At 42.4% G+C, this 22,640-nt stretch overlaps 1 protein-coding gene across 13 annotated transcripts in view; it reads left to right on the top strand.

Annotated features, from left to right (window-relative positions):
- Positions 1–22,640, top strand: part of TSNARE1 (t-SNARE domain containing 1) — a 449,947-nt gene that overhangs the window by 223,689 nt on the left and 203,618 nt on the right. For 12 of the 13 annotated variants that reach the window (XM_015619054.1, XM_015619058.1, XM_015619062.1 and 9 more), the window contains one exon: positions 11,086–11,253. In XM_015619054.1, the coding sequence (XP_015474540.1) occupies positions 11,086–11,253 (168 nt within the window). The remainder of the gene's footprint in view (positions 1–11,085; positions 11,254–22,640) is intronic. The other variant, XM_033512481.1, reaches the window with a different exon arrangement.

Genomic DNA, 22,640 nt, shown 5'->3' with positions numbered 1-22,640 from the left:
GGATCCCACTTACATGTCAATACCACCAGTCCTGAACCAGCAGCTGCCTAATTTATCCCTCCTTCTCTGGATGACACTTGATGTCTGATGGAACAAAGTGGCAACTCTGACAGGGTAAAGCTCTATTGCCAGTTTGGAGAAAAGGCCAAAAAAATGAAGGGCAGAACTTTATTAGATTGAATCTCCTGCTGGAGAAACCCACTTCACAGTTTTGAGTAGACAGGGAGCAGAAGGAAATAAATTCCCTTCAAGCACCCTTCCTGTAGTTCACTGTGATCCCTTTGTCCCTCCAGAATTCAGGGGTTCAGAGGCAGTGTCTGCACCCATGTGTGTTAGCAAGGAGACTCTTGTGCAGTGAAAACCTGGCTTTATGTGATAAAAAAATCTCATTTTCACGCACACAAACATTCAGAGGAACAGCAGAAAACTCACCTTTCCACGGAGAGAATCCTGTTCCAATGTGGGCTTGCAGACAGAGGTCTTTTTCAGGGAGTGAAATATGATTTTAATCCAATGAGTGTGTCCCAGCCTTTCAGGATTTGTTCATTACTTCTTTATTACTGTAGGAGTGGATCTGAGTCCTTTGGGACTGGGTCAAATAGTTAGGAAAATTATCAAGGTGCAACAAGTCAACCAATCAAAGCCCCATGCAGCATTTTTGAGAGTGGACTTAAACATGCGACAAAATTTCTCCTCTCTTTGGGTGGAAGTTTCCATCAGAAATATATTTTTATGGCACAAGCAATGAAATCTTGGGGTTTATGGCTTGGGAAGGGCTTTGGTATATAGAGAACAAAAAAGAACATGAAGACCACAAATAAAATAACATGAGGTATGTAGTCTATAAACATCAGATGAGAAAATGAGGGAGCTAAATTAAATAGTCTTGAAGAAAGTATCAATAGAGACATGATTACAGTCTATAAATACTTTCAAGGTGAAAATACAAATGGAGACCAGGTGAATTATTCACAGACTTAAATGATAAAAGCCAGGATAGCCTGATGGTAGGAAAGAAACATGTAGGTTAAGTGCTAGAACTAATAAAGAACACTTGTGTGGATGGTTAAAACCCCATCAGTTTGCAAAGTCAATAGCACAGTTAAAACAGAAGTAAAATAAATAATAATGAGAGTGCAATAAAAATCTGTGGTAGAAATTATCTGAATGTTTATCTCTGGCCTCTCCTGCCTCTGACACAGTTAAGACATTGTCCTGATATTAACTGGAAAAATGGGCAGATTATGGACGATTTTGTTACATGTCACGTTCCAGAGGCGCTGAGCTGAAAACCTTTCAACATTTTTTTTACCTTAATCCTTTTGCTGAATGCTTTATTTTGGAAACAGTTTAGGTGGCTTTTCAATGCTCATGAAAGCCTGAATGCTAATGGGGTGGTGTGGGACTGAATGAGGAAAGGTTAACATCTCTGTGAGCATATATCACCGAGACAGCACCGAGCACCTGAGGATAATAAACCTGCTCTGCACTGCTTCCCTTCCTGAAACTTCCTATTTCTTGTCACCGTTTGGAAGGTTAAATTCACTTCATCCTGCCCTGTAAAGAACTCATACAGGATGAATTAGCAAATTGCCAAATTGTCCCTATTTCATTCTCCCTGGACAAACTCAGAAGCAGGATTTTGTTCCCTTTAGCAATGCTTACATTTCTTATTTTCATTATTTCACTTTGCAGGCACTTTGGTGCCAGATACACCTCTGTGTCTAAATTTCCCTAATAGCGTTAGTTTCTCTTCCCTGAGACATTGCCTAGCTCTGTAATAACTATATCACTATTCTTGAGGAAGAATATAATTTTCTTTCTGCTGTTCTTGTGTTTTTCTCTAAACCAGTAAATGTTCTGACTTGATTTGACTTGAAATTCAAGTTGTCACTCTTCATTTTTCTGGAGATTGAAGCTCACATTCTCTGAATAAGGTTGACTGTTGTTAAACATTTCCAGTAAAACAATGTCCTCTTGTCCATGTCAGTCCTTGCTGTCAGAGCACTCAGAAATCAGGCCAAGCATTTCATTCCCTTAGGTTAAACTTATATTTTAAGGTTGTTTACAGTCTAATCTTGAGATTAGACTGAGTTGGGTGGGAATTAACACTGACCAGGAGAAGGAGCCATCAACCCCTCCTGTATGGACAGGTGGGCGCTGGGAAGGTGCTGTTGATGTTTTGGGGCTTTAGTGGGAACACTTAGAGGGATGGAGCCATTTCACCAATTTAATTGAAAATGTGATCTTTGTTTTTTCACTGTTTGCTCTTTAGGAACAAATGCTACAGAACCTTTTAATTGTAAAATTTCCTGTCTAACTGGGCTCTGCTGTGCAGTGCTCTTCCATAATTGTACACTTGGAAAGACAACTCTGTGTAATAAAATTCGAATTTCCAAGTGTCTTTATTTCATCCCAGTATTGCCACTTGGCTTGTGTCCCTTGAGCTGTAACATCCGATGTTTGGAGGAAAAGGGAAAAAAAAAAAAAGGTTTGGCTTGAAGCATGGGGAAATTATAACAGGAAATCAATTCTGTGTCCCCCCAAGATGAGAAGATGATGGATCATTTGTAGTGAGTCCTGAGGAGGCCACAAAGGTGTTCAGGAAGCTGGAGCCCCTCTGCTCTGGAGCCGGGCTGGGAGAGCTGGGGGTGTCCAGCCTGGAGAAAAGAAGGATCCAGGGGATCTTAGATCCCCTTCAAGTTCCTAAAGAGAATCCAAGAGAGCTGGAGAGGGACTTTGGACAAGAGCCTGGAGCACCAGGAAATGGACAAATGACCTCAAACTGAAGTAGAGGAGACTTAGTTTGGGTATTAGAAATTATTTAGTATGAGGGTGGTGAGGCCCTGGCACACGGTGCCCCAGGATCCCTGGAAGTGTCCAAGGCCAGGTTGGACAGGGCTTGGAGCAATCTGGGATAGTGGAAAGTGTCCCTGCCCATGGCAGGGATTGGAGTGAGATGATCTTTAATGTCCCCTTCAACCCAAACCTTACTCTGGTTCCATGACTATGCAAAATGAGATGGTTTTCTGGATGGTGCCAAAAGTTGGTGTGGGATGAGGTGTTGTCCCATCAACACCCCTCCAAGGCTCTTCCAAATGTGTGGTGACAAGACTCCTCTGATTTTTGTCCTAATTTGGGATCAGACTTTTGGGCAGTAGCAGAATCATTCTGGCAGTGCAGGGGCTGTAAAATGGGCAGACATTTTTTAAAGTCACTAAATGAGAGTGATTCTCCATATCGGGCTTTGAACATTTGCTTGGACACTGAACAGTCCAAAGGCCAGGAACAAAGAGAGATTAAAAATATGATGCCAATGGAGTTTTGTAGGAGTCAAACATGTTTCTAAAAATAAAACTGTCTGAGCAGTCCAAAAACAAAATGCAAAATACAAAAGCAGTCTATTTTTTAATTTTTTATTTTTTTAAAGAAAGAAACACACATTTTATTTCCAGCATCTTTCTGTTTTTCCACTGCTCCAGAGTGGCACTGTGCCCGTGCTAGGGGTTGTCTCTGCTACAAGAAATCAAGCTGAATTTGGTTCTTGACTCTGTGTGAACCCAGGAAAAAAAAGACTCCTCACTATTTTAAATTTTTTGGTACTAGATGGGTGTTAATGGATGAGCCAGTGACTCATTCTCCCTCTTGTTTGCCTTTCTAGCAGGAACCTGCTCACCAGCTGTGCAGCACATATGTTGGGAGGCAGCGACAACACGATACTTTCTAGACAGTCTTGATGTGTCTGTGAGCTCTTTCAAGCATGGGCCATTTACACAAACGCTGGGGGTTTCAGCTGCTCGGCGAGGGAGCTGCGAGCACCGAGTCCCTGCCTTGCATCAGCATCCAGGAACAACTCAGCTCAGCTCTCAGACAGCACTGCCAGCCAAAACCTGGTGCCAGCAGGGATGTGCAGAGACTCAGAGTGCTGAGAATATTGCACAGGCAGATAGGAAAGGGCAGGAACAGCTTTAGGAATGTGTTGTGATGCTATAAAAACGCCGGTGAATGCTCTCCTTCCTGACAGGGCTGAGGAATGTTTATCCACTTGCTTGGTGTATATGGAGATGCCACCTGAAGGTGGTGGCAGCCCAGGCAGCTGGGAAGGAAGGGTGCAGGCAGGCTGAAGTCATTCAGTGAAATGGGTTTGAAAAGCAGAGCATGTTGGATTACAGAGAGGGGAGATGTCTGCCTCTCTTCACTGTTTTGTTTAACTCACATTGCCGTGGGACTGTCTATTTGCATGGTAAAGTTGCCAAATCAAGAGGGAAGAAAAAGAGGACTGGAAATAGGAACAGAACAAGCTGCTCCTTCCTTCAATCAGACAGGCTGGAACATGTACATGGCAAAGCGTAGCCCTCATGATCAACTGAAGTTTGACCTAGAAGCTGATGATCTCCATGGGCAAAATTTGTGTCAGCCCCACCATCTAAGCCTGGTAGGAAGGGAATTCCTCCTAAATTTGGTCTTCACTGTGGAGAGAAAATGTGCTGTGCTTCTTAAAAGCACATCAGTTATCAGAGAGCTAAACCTCGGGCCCCTGGCTTATTTTCTTTTTCTTCATCTACCACAGACAGGTCATTTAATTCTCCCACCCTGAGTACAGTAAGATCGACTCTGAACTCAAACAGCCCTGGGTGATGAGGTCAGGATTGCTTAGAATGAATTTGGTGGAGTAATAAAGTCTTGAAGGCAAGCTAAAGAAGAAGAAAGCAGTAGGAGGTATGAACTAGGTACTCTATTACTTAGTCTCTTCTAGTTCCAGGAAACTGAAAAGATTTTCTCAGTCCTCATGACTGCAGACACCTGAATGAGTAAATTTTAAAATGCTGAAAAGCAAACTACCAAAATACTTTCTGTTAATACATTTTCCCTAAAATTAGTGATTTCTTGCAGATTCTGTAGTAGGAAACTGGTGGAAAGGGAGGTTTTCTTGCTCAATTTCACATTCCTTTCATTCAAAAGTAAACACCTTGATCAAGAGTGGAGACAGAAACACATGAAGTATTCTAGTTAATTTAAATAAAAATGTACTTCAACACTTCCCTTTATGCTAATTTTCCCATCCTGGTTTTTCTCATGCTACATTGGTGCAGTGTAATCAAATTTGCATAAGTTGAAGAAAATGCTGAATCCATTTGTGTATTTGCCTGTATCAGTGATGCATGCAGGAAGGATTCAACACACTGAAAGTTGTCCTTGTTGTGGTAATTTTAAATTTGGCTTTTTTTTTGAGTGAAAAGGAAGAGCAGGCAGTGGTTAATTTGTGATTTCTTGTGATGCATTTCATTCCCAGTTGTTGTGGGAAGCTCCTCTCCTAAGACAACAGAGCTCAGATTACCAATCACTGCTGTGATCTTCTGTGTGAAAGATAATGCAAAACTGTAATATCACTATTTCTCTCCTCTAAAAGATTTAGAAGTCCCAGGCTGCTTGTTCTGTGCCTGCCTGAGGCCTTTCTACCTGTAATTGCTTTGGGCTTTTGCTTGGCATGGTACAGCTCTAAATCTCATTAAGCTTGCAAGGTTAGTTGTTTTGGAAGGATGGTTTGAGAGATATGATCTAATCCGATTTATCTGTCAGCCTTAACCTGGCTGTATTTTGGGGATAGTCAGGCCAAACTGGCTGTTCTGTGTCATTTTTGTCCCAGGCAGCTTCTCAGTGCCAACCTGCGATCAGAAATGTGTCAGGCAGGGGAAGTCCAGCAGTGCTCTGCACTGTGGCACTCCATGCATGGTGTTTTATTGATCTCTAATGCAGACACTCCAGCCTCGTTATTCTACATGCAATAAAATGTGGATCTCTGAGCCTGGATGCTGCTGAGAATAGGAGATCCTCATAAAGGCTGTTTATGTGTCTATATGTACTATAAAGCAAGAGATAAACATCTCTGCATTTGCATTCGGTTTGAATGCCAGAGCCAAATGTTACCCAAGGAGATGTGAGAGTTTGCAGGAGCTGTGGGAGGTGTAGTGGTTGCTGCTGGAGCTGGCCATATCCCTGCTAGAGGTGCAGGAGGCTTCTGGAGATTGGGAAAGATAGAACAACCTTCCTTGGTTTCCTCCCTGAGTCATATAGAAGCCCTGAAATGTTCTTTTTTCATGGTTGCAGAAGATTTCCTTGGAACTGCCTGCAGTCTGTAGTACAAAATTAGCTCAGAGAAGTGAGACTGGTTTTACCTGTGCTCGTATAAACCAGGAGGTAACAAGGAATTTGTGAATGGTGCTGTTCATATCAAAGGCATCTCCAGGGCCCTACAGCCCATCAATGCTCCAGATGCTTGAAATGTGTGTGTGAATGGTGTAGTGGTCAGAGAAAAATGAACTTGTGCCCCTTCTTATTCTCCAGAATTAGTTTCTCAGTCCAGGTGAGGAGCTGCTGGCTCAAATGGAACTTGCTGTCAACCAGATCCTTTTCCAAGGGCTGCTCCCCTTCCCCCCTCTGACAACAGCTCTGTCACATCCATCCCAAGATGTTTGTATCCTCTTCCCAAACTTTCACACGCAGAAATAAAACCCTCCTCCCCAGGACACAAGCCTGATGGAGTTTGGGGTGGAAGGAGGTGGTGTAGAAATGTGTTTTTGTTGTCTCACTCCAGGCTTAATCAAGTTTCCTTCTTAACTGTCTTCATGCCGAGGTTGAAAGTAGAATTTGTGAGTGTCTTCTTCAGCCCCGCATTCTCCTGTCCCTGTGGTGTCACTCACCTGGTGGGCAGCCTGTAAATCCAGCTTCAGTAAATCTTGGTTATTCACATTAACTCTTACAGTTATTTTTTGGCAAAACTGTGAGAGACTCATCTTATTTCTCACCTTTATTATCCATCTTGTACTCACCTGAGCTGGAGGAAGGTGTGTGTATCCCTATTTGTTTCTGTTGTATAATTTTTGTCTTTATCGTCAGGTTTTGGGGAGGATTGGAGAGGAAATTTTCCTTTGAAATCACAAAAAATGTCTCTGGTGCTAAAAGGCATTTCTCATCCAGCTCCAGTCAATATTTCATGCCCTGAACTTGTGGTAAGGGAACAGCCTTGTAGCTGGCAATCAGGACTGTCATCATTGAAGTTAGGGATGTAAAAAAGAGCTGCAGGACTGGGAGGTGCCAGGACATTCTCACTGCTGCAGGAGACTCCCAACTCTCTGGAGATGGACTGGCTGGAGTTCCCATCAGATTTCTGCTTCTCTGTGGAATAAAGACCATATGGGGCCAGGAGAGAGGCCATTTCAATCCCTTGTGTGGTGACTTTTTGTGACAAGAGTTGTCAAATTTGTGATATTCTGTCCCTTCTGATAGACAAATGGGGAGTGAGGCAGGACCAAGGTTGGGAGGGGGTTGCTTTTGGAGGGGTCTCAGACATGCAACTTTTTGAGGCAAAGATTTTACTGCTGATAAAATACAGGCACTGACAGAAGCTGTCACCATCCAGATAAAACCTTATTTTTTTTTTCCTTCCCTATCAGCAGCTGCATATAACATCTCCCCATTGGTAGAATAAATCTGATAAAAAAATGTAGTTGTAAGCAGCAACGATTTTATCCTGGTGAAAAGATTTTATCCAACAAGAAAAATGTTGTGCCTGGGCATAATTTTTCAGATATGATGAACAACAGCATGGTATGACCCTCAGTCCTAAGGATTTAGTTTTATAAGAACTACTGAGCATATCAGATATACTCAACTTTTTCCCTGCTATAATTTTTTTTTCTTCATTGGAAGGGTTCAGTTTATAGATACGTCTTGACAAAAATCTGCCAGAGGCAAATTTCAACAAAAGAACAACTTCAAACATATCCAATTAACAATTTATGAAAGGAAATCCGACAGAAAATTACACAGAGATTTGCAGGGCATAAAATTTGGCACTAAATCAAATTTATTGTGGAAATGTCTGTACAGGGAGCTATGGCCTCTTCCAGTGCAGTGTCAAAGGGAACTTTATCTGTGGAGGCTCAGCGAGTGCCCTCCATCTGATCTTTCCTTGCTATAAATAAAGTGTTTTGTCAGACATGGCAATGAACATAACTCAGAAGGGAATGAAGAGCACTGATAAGCCCAGCTATATGCAGCTTTCAATCAGAAGCATTAGCAGTGATTAGATTTCTTCACAGTTTTAGATTTAAGATTTTTTCACTTTATCACAGAAATGAGGGACTCAGTCCCATGGACAGCACAAAATCACTTTTATTTGTTAGCACAGCATACAGACTCTGGTAGCAGGTCGTGGTGACTGTATTTAACATTATTATGGAGTCCATTTTTACGTCTGGAAGGAAATATCAGCCCCTCTGCATCCTGTTGTTTCGCTGATTTACTCATTCAGCAGCCATGGTTGGATTTTTTCAGAGGATGTTAAGGATGCAAACACATTTAATTGCCTTCAGCAGCTCTGAAATTAACTTAGGTCACTACTTTGTTTAGAGAAAAAGATCTGTGTCTAGACCTTTACCTATTTAAACACATGGATTGCTGGTTTTCTTCTAAAAGATGGCTGAGCAGCAGCCCTTGCAATGTGTTTTCTGAGTAATTTGCAGGAGGGACGTGTTATTTACACATACCAGGCCCAGCAAGTGAAGATGACAAATAAAGTTGACACAGGCCAAGATAAAGGATATTTACAGTACAGCTGTTTTATTCAATGGACTAACCCAATCTGAAGAGCTGGTTGCTGCCTCTCCTGTTATCCCTGTGCTCCCACATCAGAACAGGAAACATTTGAACACTTGTAAATTTGTCTTCTTCCACTGAAATTCAGAGCTCCACAGGGCAAGCATGGCTTTGAGTGTCCATTTATGGGCATTGAGGTCCTTGGTGCAGCATCCTTGCTGTGACCAGAGCACACAAATTTCATCAGAACACTTTTTCTGTGTCTCCATAAGGCAGATTATTGGGATCTTCCAGCCCACTTGGCCATGTGCAGTCTGCCTCTGCTCATCTGAGCCCACTGGTCACTAAATGAAGTATTAGAATACCCCAAGGTTTTTTTTTTCCTGAGTCCATTAATACACTCTTTTGGCACTGAAACACTCTACCAGGGAAGTTAGTGTCCAAGGCACATAATAATTAGAGAATAAAACACCCCCAGAGTATCTTAGTCCTATTAAAATATGTCCTATAAAGTGTAAATTAATCTTTAACCTAATTTTAAATGATGATTTTCTTCCTGTAACACACCCTTTCTCAGTAGATCCCTGGAAAGCAGAAGGTGAAAAAAATACATTAATGTAAAAGATTTTAGTCTTCTGTTCATATTTTGAAAGATATTTGACTGCTGCTGATTTTCCTATTTTCTTCTACTTTTTCCATCATCCCACTTCCTTCACCACCTTGTGTTATTTTCCTTATCTCCAACGAGGTATGGTGATAATAACAATAATAATGAATTAATTTCATAAGAAAAAGTCTAAGTGTTGGCAAATGCAAAAATTATTTTGTTTCTAAATACAGGAATTGCATACTTTTTAATGAGTTAAATCAGAGTTAGAGAGTTAAAGAAATATTTCCAGACTCAAGTCCTCCCAGCCCTTCCAGTTCTCCAGTCGTGACCTTCCATTTAAATTCCCCATGACCTCACGTTCTGTCCATGCTGTGGGAATTCAGGGGAATTAATACTTTTGAAGATGTCTCCTCAGTAAGGAAAAAGCAAAGCAGAGGCTTTTATTTTTCAGGCAAAACTCCCAGTTTTTGGGCTTCAGATAAACCAAGGTTCAGAGAACTGAACATCCCCCCCTGAGCAGTTGTTTTCTCCTTTAGCTTTCAGAGGCTTTGACAACGTTTAAGTCCAGGTCAAGGTGTGCCACCACCATTTCTTCTTTCAGCTTCAGAGCACCAGAAGAACTTGGCTTGCTTTTTTATTGTAACTTTTGGTTAGGAGTCAAAGCTCAGCTCAAGACCAGGTTAGAGGACCATGAGCATTGTTTGAAATTGGATCCTCATGCAGTTGTAAGGTTGGAGCCTTCAACCTCTTAGTTTAGAGCTTGAGCTCAGCCTCCAAACCAACCTTGGGTCAGTTCATTCTTCAAATCCAGTCAGGACTGAACCTGACACAGGCACAGAACCTAAAGGCTGGGTGGAAAACACCTTGTTAAACCTCTGCCCCTACTTCCTGTGCAGATCCAACGGGTTCTTGAACAGGGTTTTAAAATTTGGACCTGAACATAAATGCAACCCCCAAAATAGAAGAAAATGGTGTCTTGGGGCTTTTAACAATGAGACTTAATAAAACAAGTTACGGGCTTTTAAAAAAGAGGGGGAGAAGCTTATTAAACAGGCAGATAGGCCATGGGTGAATGATTTTAAACTGAAAGATAAGATATTTAAATAAGATATTGTGAAGAATTTCTTTCATCAGAGGGTGGTGAGTCACTGGAATGGGGTGCCCAGAGAAGCTGTGGCTGCCCCATCCCTGGAAGTGTTCCAGGACTTGGAGCAGCCTGGGATAGTGGAAGATGTCCCTGCCCATGGCAGGGGGTGGAATGAGATGATCTTTGAGGTCATTTCAGCCCAAACCATTCTGTATTCTGTGACTGTGATCAGATGTGTCAGAAAAACCAGGTCATCTCCACAGAGTGAGCACCACAAACCTGTGAGTTGCTCAGGCTGATCACTCTTCACTCACATCACTGCAGTGATTTCCCCTTTCTTAAACTGTTAATCTCATAAATGGAGAAGATTTTAACCTTTGTATTTTGAATGTTGCAAGTTGGATCATAAAGTCTTTGAAACAAATGAGTCTCTCAAATGATTTCTCTGTGCCTGTGAAAGTGTCTAATTCTGGAAGAATTTTCAGGGAAATCAAACAAGAGAAATGCATTATTTTCAGCTGCACATCTACATTTTGTTCTGTCAGAACTGTGGAAAATTGAAGTTGGTTACTGGGGCCGAAAAGTAGCTCAGGAGATCTGACTTCAGGTCCTAACATTTGGTTTGAGACTCGAAATGCTTCCTCTCATGTAATTAACTTCTCTCCTCTTTACCTTTACATCACTGTTTGTGCCATCTGTTATATTAATCTTTTCTTTCCTCACACTAAAGCTGTGTAAAACTGGAAAACATTTACACTTCCTTTGCTTTCTTTCCATTCTCCCACCTCAGCAGAGCCCTAAGACCCCCTTCTCTGACCTGCCTGATGATGAGAAGATCTTTAACGGAGGCGATGGTGTGTGGCAGAGCCAGGGCCAGGACCAAGCCTTGCTCTCAGAAATCACAGAGGAAGATTTGGAAGCCATCCGCCAGCGGGAAGAGGCCATTCAGCAAATTGAGGTCAGTGTCCTCCTCCCACCACGGTTTTGGGAGCTGGAAGTGCAGAATCCTTGCGTTGTGCCTTGCTCAACACGAAGGAAATGCTGATTTACATTTCTGCCAGTACAGAGTTGCTAAAAACGGGGGAAATTTAAGGATTTCTAAAGATGGGAATCAGCGATAGAAGGAAAAGCTGGAAATCTGTATGGTTGGTGATGAAAATTACTAGAGTTAATTAATGTTCATGGGCTGATGGTTGGGTTCTTCCCAGTGAGTCTTCCACATCAGAGCTGGTGGTGAGCTGCTTTAATTGAGCTGGGTTCTGCAGCAAAACAACTCCTTCAGTGCATGCAAAACTGAAACTGGAATTTGTCACAGGCAAAAAACACTCAGCTTTACCATTAGAGAGAATAATAGGCAGACAAAAGGAAATAACTTGTTAACCTTTTCTAACTATTTCAATATTTTTGCTGTATCAAAGTATCTGGACGTTCTTGATGTAGTTTGAAGAGGGCATTCTATTTTTATTCCCTTTTTTTTTTTTTTTTTCAAAAGCTCTGTAAAAATATGCAATAAAAGGAACAAAAAGAGGCCTGAATAAGTTAGACATCCCACATTTTTCTTTTTATATTTCCCTTTTTACGCTTTTGGGAAAATCTTGTTAGTTAAATTTAAGCGATAAATGGGTAAAACAAGAACATGATAGACCTTCCTAATTTGTATGCTTTTACAGACCTAAACTCAAGATGAACCAAGAAAAGAGGGCTTCAGAATAATCAGAACATTTAATTAAGGGCTATACTTTGTCCTTTAATTGGATTGGGCTAATTTTATCAGGATAGATTTTGGGTTGCAGTACAGCAGGAATTATGGCTGAGTTAACAGTGCAAAAAGAGGGCTAAAGTTCCTGCTGGGGGCAGGTGCTTTGAGGCTGGGACCTCTGTTAGCAAACAGTGGTGGCCACGTATGTCTCAGCTCTCCAAGTCAGAAATTCTGACAGTTTTACAGGAGCAGGTCGAGGTCAGTGTTTGTCTAATTTCTGTTGTGGTTCACTGAGCAGCCATGGATGAGCTTTGTGGACTTGTGTCCATTACTAAGGGTGAAACTCTCAGAGAAAGTTCTCACACTGATTATCTTCCACTGTGAATTCTCATTTTGCACCTCGAGGGATCTCAGTGCATTCAGCAGGACAAATTAGGGAAAACTACAGTTTGTCCTGCAGGGAGCTCTTTTTTTTTTAAAAAAAACAAACATATTTTGGTCTTTTCCTGTGCTTTGATGTTCAGGAAGGATGGTAGCAAATGTGTTTCCGAAATGATCTTGGGAACAACAGCTCCAGCTCACTGGAGATGTGTAAGAGCAGTCTGAGCAGAACCTTGTGCTGTGCTGTCTGGGATGACCCTGCTTGAGCAGGGATGTTGGACCAGATGGCCCCACTCTGGTGCCTCAGCCATTCTGTGGTTCTGTGATTTTGTGATCCTTTTCATTTGAAATACATTCTGAGCCTTCTTTAGTTTGTCTTTACATTGCCCCTGTCCTCCCCAGGGAAGAAAAAATCCACATTTAGTGGTTGCCCATTAGGCAGTGGGGAATGACAACCCCCAGGGCAGCCTCAAGCACACCAGCTTTGGAAAGCCAAGATGTACAGTTGTGTCTCCTTGGAGAGATCTTTATTTAGTTTCCTGGTTAAATCCCATTTCTCTGCCACAGTCTGATGTCTCTGCACCAAGTTGCACAGGACTGTGTGGCCATGGTGGGGTGGTTGAGGGGGGTGAACCCAATCACAATCCTAAATAACTTAAAAAAATAAAAGTCTACGTTCATGTATTGTGCAGGGTTTGTACCAATTGATTTGATCCTGGATACCTAATTCAGGTAACCTATTATTATAATTCTACCTAATATGAATTTACCTCTGAATAGCTTAGTTTATGCAATTAATGATTTAGTCAGCTTAAGCAATTAATATTGTTTAGGCTTTTGCATCCTGAGAATGTGTGCACTTCCTTTTTTCCTTTTTTTTTTCTTTTTTTTCCCACCTCCTCTATCCATTTTGCTTTGCTCTCAAAGATCCCTGTTCACCCTCTAACAAGAGCTCCATTCCACAAACATTATTTCAAATGTAGCTTAAACATTTCTCCTCAGGGGGAAAACATTTAGGACCGATGGTATTTTGTTTAACATCTCTTTTGAAAGAAATATAATGAAAATGAGTTTTTTTGGACAGCATTGTTCCTCTCCCCAGCTGTATTTGAATAAGCAGATGGTGCTTTTAAATAATTTTCACTGTGTTTTGCTTTTCTGTTTGTTGACCCACATGAGCATATTTCTTGTGAAAGAACTCATCTTGCACATTAAAACTTCACTGTTTTCAGTAGAAATTGTGGATTCCTTGAGCTCACAGTCACCACAACAACTTTTTCCAGTATATTTTCATAGCCAGTGAGTAGCCAATAAGGTTAAAATAACACATTATTCCTAACTGTCAAACATAACTAATAAACTAAATTTATTGTCAATTTGATGTATAGCATTTGTTGTCCTTTGTTCTTTGGGGACCAGAATGAAGAAGAGAGCTGTGCAGAACTTGTTTTGTGCAAGTAGATTGGTCTCACTGGGATTTCCATATCCAGCACCAGAAACATGCAGATTTTGAGCAGCACAGGAGGCGTTCAAAGAACATCACATCTTCTGATTGCACACAACTTTAGAGAAGTTTATGGTGCTGGTACCAGTGGTGGGGCTTTTTTTTAAGAGGCACTGAATTTGCCCTTTTTGCAAGAAAAACCTTCTTTGTTGCTGAAGAAATAAGGACATAAATTCTCTTCTCGTCTTGTGTCCTGAAAAACAGATATAAAATTGTGCCTATAAAAAACATTTTCTTAATGTTCCAATGACTTTTTCCCACTTGTGTGTTTTCCACGTCTCCAAAATCTCTTCAGAGGTTCAGGTTAATGGGACATTGTTTTCTGTCAGGAACATCCCTCGAGGCACTTTGCAGTTCACAGTTTCCACCTAGACAGATAACAGCCAAGTCAAAAGTTCACCTGGCTGTTCATTTTATTTAAATGTGCTCCTTTTGCTACTGCTTGCAGATTAAAACCAGAGACGTCTGCAAGGGAGATGTCTCGCCAAAACCTTACATTTTGGATAAAGATCTTTATTGCTTGGAAATGTCAAAATCTGGTAGGACACCGCAGCCTTGACACAAGTGTTATTTCTTAAAATATTGCTTTGAACTGTTATATAAAACCTATTTTAACTTGAACTGTATTGGCAGTGAATAATAGATGCCATAACAACTTTATATATAGCACTGTAAAATGTGCCATCAGAAATACATGAGCTGAACTGTAATGTGCATTGTCAGTGCTGAGTGCTGGCACAAGCTCTGTCACAGCAAATATATATATAATATATATAATTTACCATCCCATACCTTTCATTTGCACCTGTGGTCGTCTGAAAAATGGGAGGAGATAAAAGTTTGAGAAGAAATGGATAAGCACTGAATGGGAAACTTCACAGAATTTCAGCTGGTGACTGGAAAGACCTATAAAAAAAGATTCTAAATCTGCTGTATTGATTCAGAAAGCCTCCCGTGATCCTCCCCATGCAGACACCTTCCCCAGCGGTGCTGAGAAAGGAAAATGAGGAAAAACTCTCCCAAGATGGTCCATCAGCCCTTTTCCTCTCTCACAGCAGTTTTCCATCCCCAGAGTGGGTGTTCTCCTGCCATGGAGAGAGGGAGATGTCCCTTCCCATGGCACAGGGGTTGGAACAAGATGATCTAACCCAAACAACCAAAACAATCTGGGATTCCATGATATCCTGAAGAAGGCAAAACACATCCCAGCAACAGCATTTTAGTTGATTCATCCCTTGGCAAAAAAAGGAGAGATGGATAGGTTGTGGCAACAGGTGTGAGGGAAGTGCTGTTATTTTTAGGAGAGGTTGTTCCCTCTGTGTCGTTGTTGAGAAATGTTGATGTTTGTTCCTTACGTGTTTTGAAGAGAAGTGATAGATGCCAGCCTCCCTGCCTGTCACTCAAGCCTTTGTAGGCAGACAGAAAATGAAACACAATAAAAATGAAACAAAAGTGAGCCCCACAGAGTCTGTCAGAACATGTTTGTTAGTTCAAACATGTTCCTTGTTCCCTCATTACTACCTATCGTTTCTTGCTGAGGGGTGTTTTCGGTAAAATCTCTCACCGGTGGTTGCAGTTTAGAGGGTTTAGTGCAAGCTATTTTATACCTTTCATCAGCTTCAATAGTCCAGGGCTCTGACTTATAAGGGCTCTGCCTGTCTCTTCTCAGAGGCTTTTTGACTCGGAGTAATGTATAAATAACACAAGATGATGACAAGCACCACCCGTGAACGAGTGTCAAGCTCTCCTCATGACAGCTTTGGGGACCCTAATTATCCTGAGCTGCAGAGCTGCCTGCCAGGTTGACATGGCCATCCCTGGGACTGGTATTGAGTTGTTCCCTAAAGAACCAGCTCCAGTATCCTGCCCAGTCTAATTTAAAATGACCCGAGCTGCAGGACTGCTACCATTTATTTCGGGAGACTATTTCACGGTCCAGCAGGCTTCGGTGTTGATGAAATGCTTCCCTCTGTTCTTGCTAAAGATCCCTTTCTCATTCTCGGCTTTTTTACACCTAGTGAAACTCTGCTGGACCTTGCAAATAATTCTTCTTCCCCTTTGGCTTTTAAACTCTTCAAATGCTAGCAGTTATCCTCCTCTTCACAAGTTGGTCTCCCTGCCTTTTCAGTCACTCCAGTGCTCTCTTCTCAATTATTTCCCATTTGTTAGTCCTTTGCTCCTGCAGCAGCAGACTGTACATAGGATTTTGGTGTTGTACCAGAGCTGAAGAGAAGAAATGTGTAAAAATCCCCGTGGATCCAACTCTGAGCTTACAAGTCCTGATGGAAATTTTTTTAGATAATTTCTGCACTAGTGAATGAAGCTCACCAAAGGCACTAGAACCTGCTCATTACATTTTTTAATTGTTAAGCATATCCTGACACACCTTTGACTCAGATTAGCCAGTGCTCACCCAGTTATTGACACAGTTTGGGAGGTAATGTTTTCTAGAGGCAGTTTTGGTGCAGCCACACTGTTCAGAGGGTAAAGGGATTTAATGATGTGCATGTGATGAACTGCAGATTCAGTGCCTGAGAACAGGCATGCCCCATGTCCTTCTGCAGCTGCAGCCCTATTGATTTATGAGTTGATCACAAAAATTTCCTCTAGTCCTCATTGACATTTAGGGAAGAGGAAGAGCAAGGTGAATTAAGGGTGAATTTTGTGGGAAATTGTTCAAGCCTGAGGGCAAAATGACGTGTATGTGAAAATAGCCACTGGCCTCTGAAAATGTGGAGAAGCCTCAGCAAGTCTGGAGAGCAAAGAGCAGCCTCTCCCAGTGGAATCCTGCAGTGCCCATTTCCATTGAATACTGATTTTTCTGTGCCCCTGCTGCCTCCAACACTCCTGCATTGCTATAAGGGACTTCCCTTCATGCCAAAACCCCTCATACTCAATCTGCACATCTTTAGCACTTTGCTTTCAAACTGCCACTGTCATGCCAGGCTGATCAGAAAAGTTTAATTCATTCCAGATTCAGGGGTTCTATGAGGATCACAGAATATCCTGAGCTGGAAGGGACCCACAAGGATCACACAGCCCAGCTCCTGGCCCTGCACAGGACTCCCCAAGAATCCCACCATGTCCCTGAGGGATTTTCCCAAATGCTTTTTGAGCTCTGTCAGGCTGGTGCTGTGATCACGGCCCTGGGGGGCCTGTTCAGTGCCCAACCACCCTCTGGGGGAAGAACTTTTTCCTAAGAGCCAACCTAGACCTCCCCTGACACAGCTGCAGGCTGCTCCCTCAGGTTCTATCACTAAAACAGACAACACATCACGTGCTCAATTTCCTTCTCTTTACCTTTTTCCACTCTTTAATAAGTGCTGCTATTATAAATATATCGATCCACATCCATCTATTCTGTAATCCCAGTACATCCAGAACAGAGAGGCAAGAGATGAAAAACCACTGGGGAACACATTGTGAAGATCCTCTCATCATCTCCTTTCTGCTCACACATCACTTTTGCTGTGACTACATGCAAAAGTCCAAACCTTTTCTTCTTGCCTGGCTAAAGCTTTACTTCTCCATCTCCTCATGGCAATGATTAGAGCTTGTATATTTTTGCAATCAGTGTTTCATCAGGGGTACGTTACAGCCCTGGATGTCCCTTTGCAAGACAGCAAGGTTTCAGGAATATACCACAAACCTTTTTTAGCCCTAGGCAATTTCTCATCTCTCAGGTGTAGCCTCATGACTAAACTGTGTGTAGTGAAGTGTTTTTAACTAAATTGGAGAGGTTTACACTGTGTGCTAGAGATAACTTTCCCTTCCTCACTTACATTCCCAGGGCCTTATCCAAAGACTGTTAGTGTCAGAGAGTCTTGCCCTAAACCCTTTCCTTCATGCACTATTCCTTCAGTGAGCTTGCATGAAGAAGGCAGTAATGAAAGCCTGGATTCAGCAAATCCCTTATGTGGGTCTTAAAAGCTTTGCTGAATAGGGATGGACTTTAGAACCTACTAAAAGTGAAGTATTTCCTCTGCAGAAGGAGAAAATAGTGCTGAGACCCACATAATTTGCTAACAATCTGAATTTTAGGAAGACACATCTGCATATTTATATCCACAGAAACTGAGCTGAGTCGAAGGCTCGTGTGTGACCTGTCAATGTTCATTGATAAGGCAGAGAGCTGGAAGGAGAGAGGTCTCCAGTGCTGGGGGTAAAATATTAGCTTATGCAAATCCTCCTGCTTAAGTGTTAATATTTCTTTGATGAAAAGAATGTGTTACTTTCCTCCTCCATTTACTGCACTTTTGCTGAAGGTTTTGCCACCAGATGATGATTGTCCCAGCAAAGGTAATATCCTGCCCCTGTTTCTGTTAGCACAGGCAGTACAAACACCAAATTCTTCATCCACACAATTACTGTGGCTGTGATTTGCTGCCCCAAAGGGGAATTACCCCTCTCACCTATCACTTAGGTTAGAGCAGTTCAGTCATAATTAATAACAATCAACATCAAGAGCCCATCAATCAGCTGAGATCCTCTAGCAGTGCTCAAAAGAGCTGTCCCAGCAGGTTTGTCTTCTTACCTTCCTGAATTGAGCTCTCTGCTTTCTTTTTTTTTACTTTCTTAATTATTTCGGGTAGGGAAACCAGAGTTTTCCCCAGTCAAGGTGTGGGGAATAACAACAGATGAGTCTTAAATCATGAAAATATAAAAGTTCTTGTTGGCAAGGCCCTGAAGGATCTCAAGTACCCACTGTAGAGTGAGTCAGCCCTCCCTCATCAGAGCTCAGCAGAGAGGAAAGTGAACCAAGGATATTGAAAAGACCCCACAGAGGTAACAAGGGAAGAGATGACTGAGAAGGACAATGAAATCCACATTTCACAGCAAGACCAGTTCCCTTTCCCTCCTATTTACCAAAAGGTGCCTGGTCCTCTATAAATTATCCTTGACAGGAATATTCTCCCACATCCTCACAGAAATTAGACTGAAAATCACATTCTTAACATTGTTAACAATGAATGTCAAATTTTAGAGGCTGATGACAGAGACAGTATTAGTTTATGCCCTCTGCACTATGCAGGCTCATTTAATTCAGGTGTTCTTTAATAATTTTAATTGCTCCTTTATGAAAGAGGATTTTACAGAACTGTCTATCCCCGCCACCCTGTTCACCATTTATCTACCCAGAGTGTCTCCTCTGGTTGTCATTTCCTTCTCTGCACTGAAGTCACCTCTTCCTGTCTCTATTGAGGCTCTCAGGAGGCTCACTTGAGGCACAAAGACTATTAAGACTCACCTAGGAACTGTGGAGAATTGCAAATTTTAGTATTATAATATATTTCCTTCAGTGCAAATTTTTAGCCAGACCCCTGGGCAGCCTGGCCTGACCTCAGAGTTGGTCCTGCTGTGAGTAAGAGGCTGGACTTGAGCTCTCCTGGGGCCTTTTCAAACCTGAATTATCTTGTGATCTCATGATCCCATTATCTCTCCACCTCCTTTGACTGCACCACTGAGGGCTACCAAAAGTTCACGTGTTAATCTTGCTTCAACCTAAAGACAAAGCATCTCTGTTTCCCTGCCTGTTTGAGCTCTTGAGCCAGCCTCATTCTCCCTCCTCTTCCATCCATTGTCACCACAGGCAGCAGTTTGTGCTTCTCTCCTTTGTTCATACCCCATTTGTCACTTATTTGGGGAAATAGGATATTTTACCCATCACAAAGATGGGAAGTCCTCTGAGGTGACCCTGTGACAGTGGGTCAGTGTGCCATCCGTGGGTTTGCCCAGAGAAGCTGTGGCTTCTTCCCATCCCTGGCAGTGTCCAAGGCCAGGTTGGACGGGGTTTGGAGCAACCTGGGGTAGGGGAAGGTGTCTCTGCCCATAGAAAGGGGTTGGAACTGGGTGATCTTTAAGGTTCCTCCAAGCCCAAACCATTCTGTGATTCTGTGATTTGATGCAGATACAACCAGAGTCACATTTCAGCAGAATTCAGATATCTCTTGTCCAGCAATAGCTGGAATGTAGATGTGTTTTGCTCATTTTGACATCAAAATCTGCATTTTTTTAAAATGTAGACTCTTATTGATAGAAAGAAAAACCTTTAAACATCTTCTAATTTAAGGCTAAGGTATTGCTGTTGAAGGATGAGTGGTAGAAGGGTTTTAGATCAAAGATCAACACATGTCCAGACAGTTTTTGTAATTTTACTCTTAACATCTCCTAAACTATCAGGACTAAAAGGATTCTTCTGGATCACTCAAAGTCTTCCTGTGAATGTCTAAGTCTTCCTTCTTTCCAGGTTTTAAACTGTTTCATGGCTTTAAACTGAAAGAGAGCAGGTTTAGATCAGATATGAGGAAAAATCCCTTCCCTGTGAGGGTGGGCACAGGTTTCCCAGAGAAGCTGTGGCTGCCCCATCCCTGGAAGTGTCCAAGGCCGGGCTGGATGGGGCTTGGAGCAACCTGGGATAGTGGAAGTGGTCCCTGCCCATGGCAGAAGGTTGACACTGGATGAACTTTAAGGTCTTTTACAACCAAACCCATTCCATGATTCTCTGCTGTACCTACAGCAACAAATATCTGCTTATTTTTAACTCTGCCTTTGGAGCTGGTGTTTTTTGGAACAAATATTCCTGAGTTTCATCTCCTCTTGTCAGTTCTCCCACAAGGTATAAAAGCTGCCACAGATTTCTCACTGTGCTCCTATTCCCATTTCACAGCTGGAGAAACTGAGACATTATGGATTGTTTCTCTGCCAGTGGAGCTCCACAGAAATGTCAATGCCTTGCTTAAGACCTGGGAAAGAGTCAGGATCAGTGCCAGGATTAAAATGCTGCTTGTTCTGCACTTCTGTACCCAATTCTCTTCAGACTGGGCTGAGATGAGAGATCCAAATACAAGATCTGGCATATTTAACTTCTAATTTTTCTCTCCATGTTTGAGTTGTGAGGCAGAAAGAACGTGCTCCTGCTCAGAAAACACACTGCCATCCACGCAGCTTGGATGGAGCTCAAGGAAAATACTGATCATCATTTGTGACTGAAGGCAGATCTTCCCTATGGGGAGGCTTGCTGGGATATGAAATTTCAGCCATGATATCATGACTTTATCAGGAGATGCTGAACAGCAGCCTGTCTCCCTGAAGGCACAGATTGCTCTGTCAGAGAGACAGAGAACTTCTTCCCCTCTGAAAAATCTTCAGGTGTGAAGATGAGGCGACAAGAGTGAAGGCAGGGGGGAAAGATCCGCTCCGTGTTTGTACACATAAAACACACCTGGGGGAAAGCCTCCAGGTGAATGTCAGTTGTGGCAGACAATGTGGTGTTGAGGGGCTAAAAGATGAGTTTCTGTGTGTTGTGGGCCTGAGACAGATGTGCACAAGGGCTTCAGTGCTCAGAGTGCTGGAGACTTGGATTAGCATGTGCTGATTTTCTGAACAATGCTTTATTGCTGCCTGCAAAAGCAGTCTTTGCTCATTTTGCCCCTCTCATGGTTCTTGGCAAATCCTTTGCTCTCCTGGAAGCGGTGAGAGCCCAGATACCTGTTGGTCTTGAGGAGGAGCAGCTTTAAATCTCATACAGCACTGAGAGCTCTCACACACTCTTTGAAAAGGCTGCTGTTTCCTCATGTAGGAAAAGACTCACTTCATCTGCAAGACAAGGCTGAAGGTAGCAGCTACTCTCTCTTTACCTGACCAGTTTTAGGAATTGGTCACAAATCCAGTGAGTTGGAGGAATTACAGTATCACAGAATTGCTTAGATTGGAAAAGACCTTTAATATCATGAAGTCAAACCATAGACCTGACTGCCAAACTCACCATTACACCATGTCCCCAAGGGCCACAGATAAACATCTTTTAAATCCCCCAGGGATGATGTCTCCACCACTGTCCTGGGCAGCTGTGCCAGGACTTGACAACTATTCTGGGAAGTTTTGGGTTGTTTTTTTTTTTCCTAATATCCAAATTAAACCTCTCCTGGTACAACTTGAGGCCATTTCCTCTTGTCCATTGCTTGTTACCTGGGAGAAGAGACCAAGCCCCACCTCACTGCAACCTCCTGGGAGGACAGAGGACAGCACTGCTTGTGCTCCTGATCCCTTAATCAGTCATCCCAGGCCCTTGAAGTCTCTTCATTGCCCTTTTTATTGCAACTTCATTGCTACCTAGCAGAAAAAAATCAATAATGGACAATAATCTGAGGGTTGTAGCAGGATAGGAATTTTTCACATCTCTAGCCCAGACCCCAGGGAGGCAGTGGACTGCCCTAAGAGGTTCTGGTTTGTACACTGGCACTTTCTTTCCCTTCAGAATGGAGCCTTTCCAGCTGCTCTGTCATCTGCACCAAACAGGTGAACCAAAGTGCTTTCAGAAAACTTCAGTTTAACAGGGATTGAATTAATTTGGTGGCTCAGTCACAGAAAAGAAAGCAGCTGAAGGGGGTTGCACAAAGCAACCCATGTGCTCTCCCCACGGCCCAAAACAGACACAACTACTCCTGGAGAGCCTCTCCTCTCTGGTTTCCAGGGATTTTTGTCTTTCTCAACAAAATTCACGTGAAAGAAAATTCAAATTTCAAAATTCAGGTGTTTTTTTTTAGCGTGGGGTGGGAGCAGTGCAGAGTGGGAGAACGGTAAAGAGGTAAAGTGAAGGCTGTCTTGATCAGCAGTGATTCAGCAGAATTTCATCTTTAGTCTTGTTTTGACGGTCTCTATAAAAATCCTGCAAACTGCTGCCAAATTCAGTCCTTTATCCTGATTTGATTACTGGGTGCTGTGAGCAGCCTGCACCCAAAAGTCACTCTGTAAGCATCAG

This window comes from Parus major, chromosome 2, assembly GCF_001522545.3.
Source record: "Parus major isolate Abel chromosome 2, Parus_major1.1, whole genome shotgun sequence".
Lineage (NCBI taxonomy): Eukaryota > Metazoa > Chordata > Aves > Passeriformes > Paridae > Parus > Parus major.
Note: the sequence above shows the minus strand (reverse complement) of the source record. Positions and strands in the feature narration are given on the sequence as shown.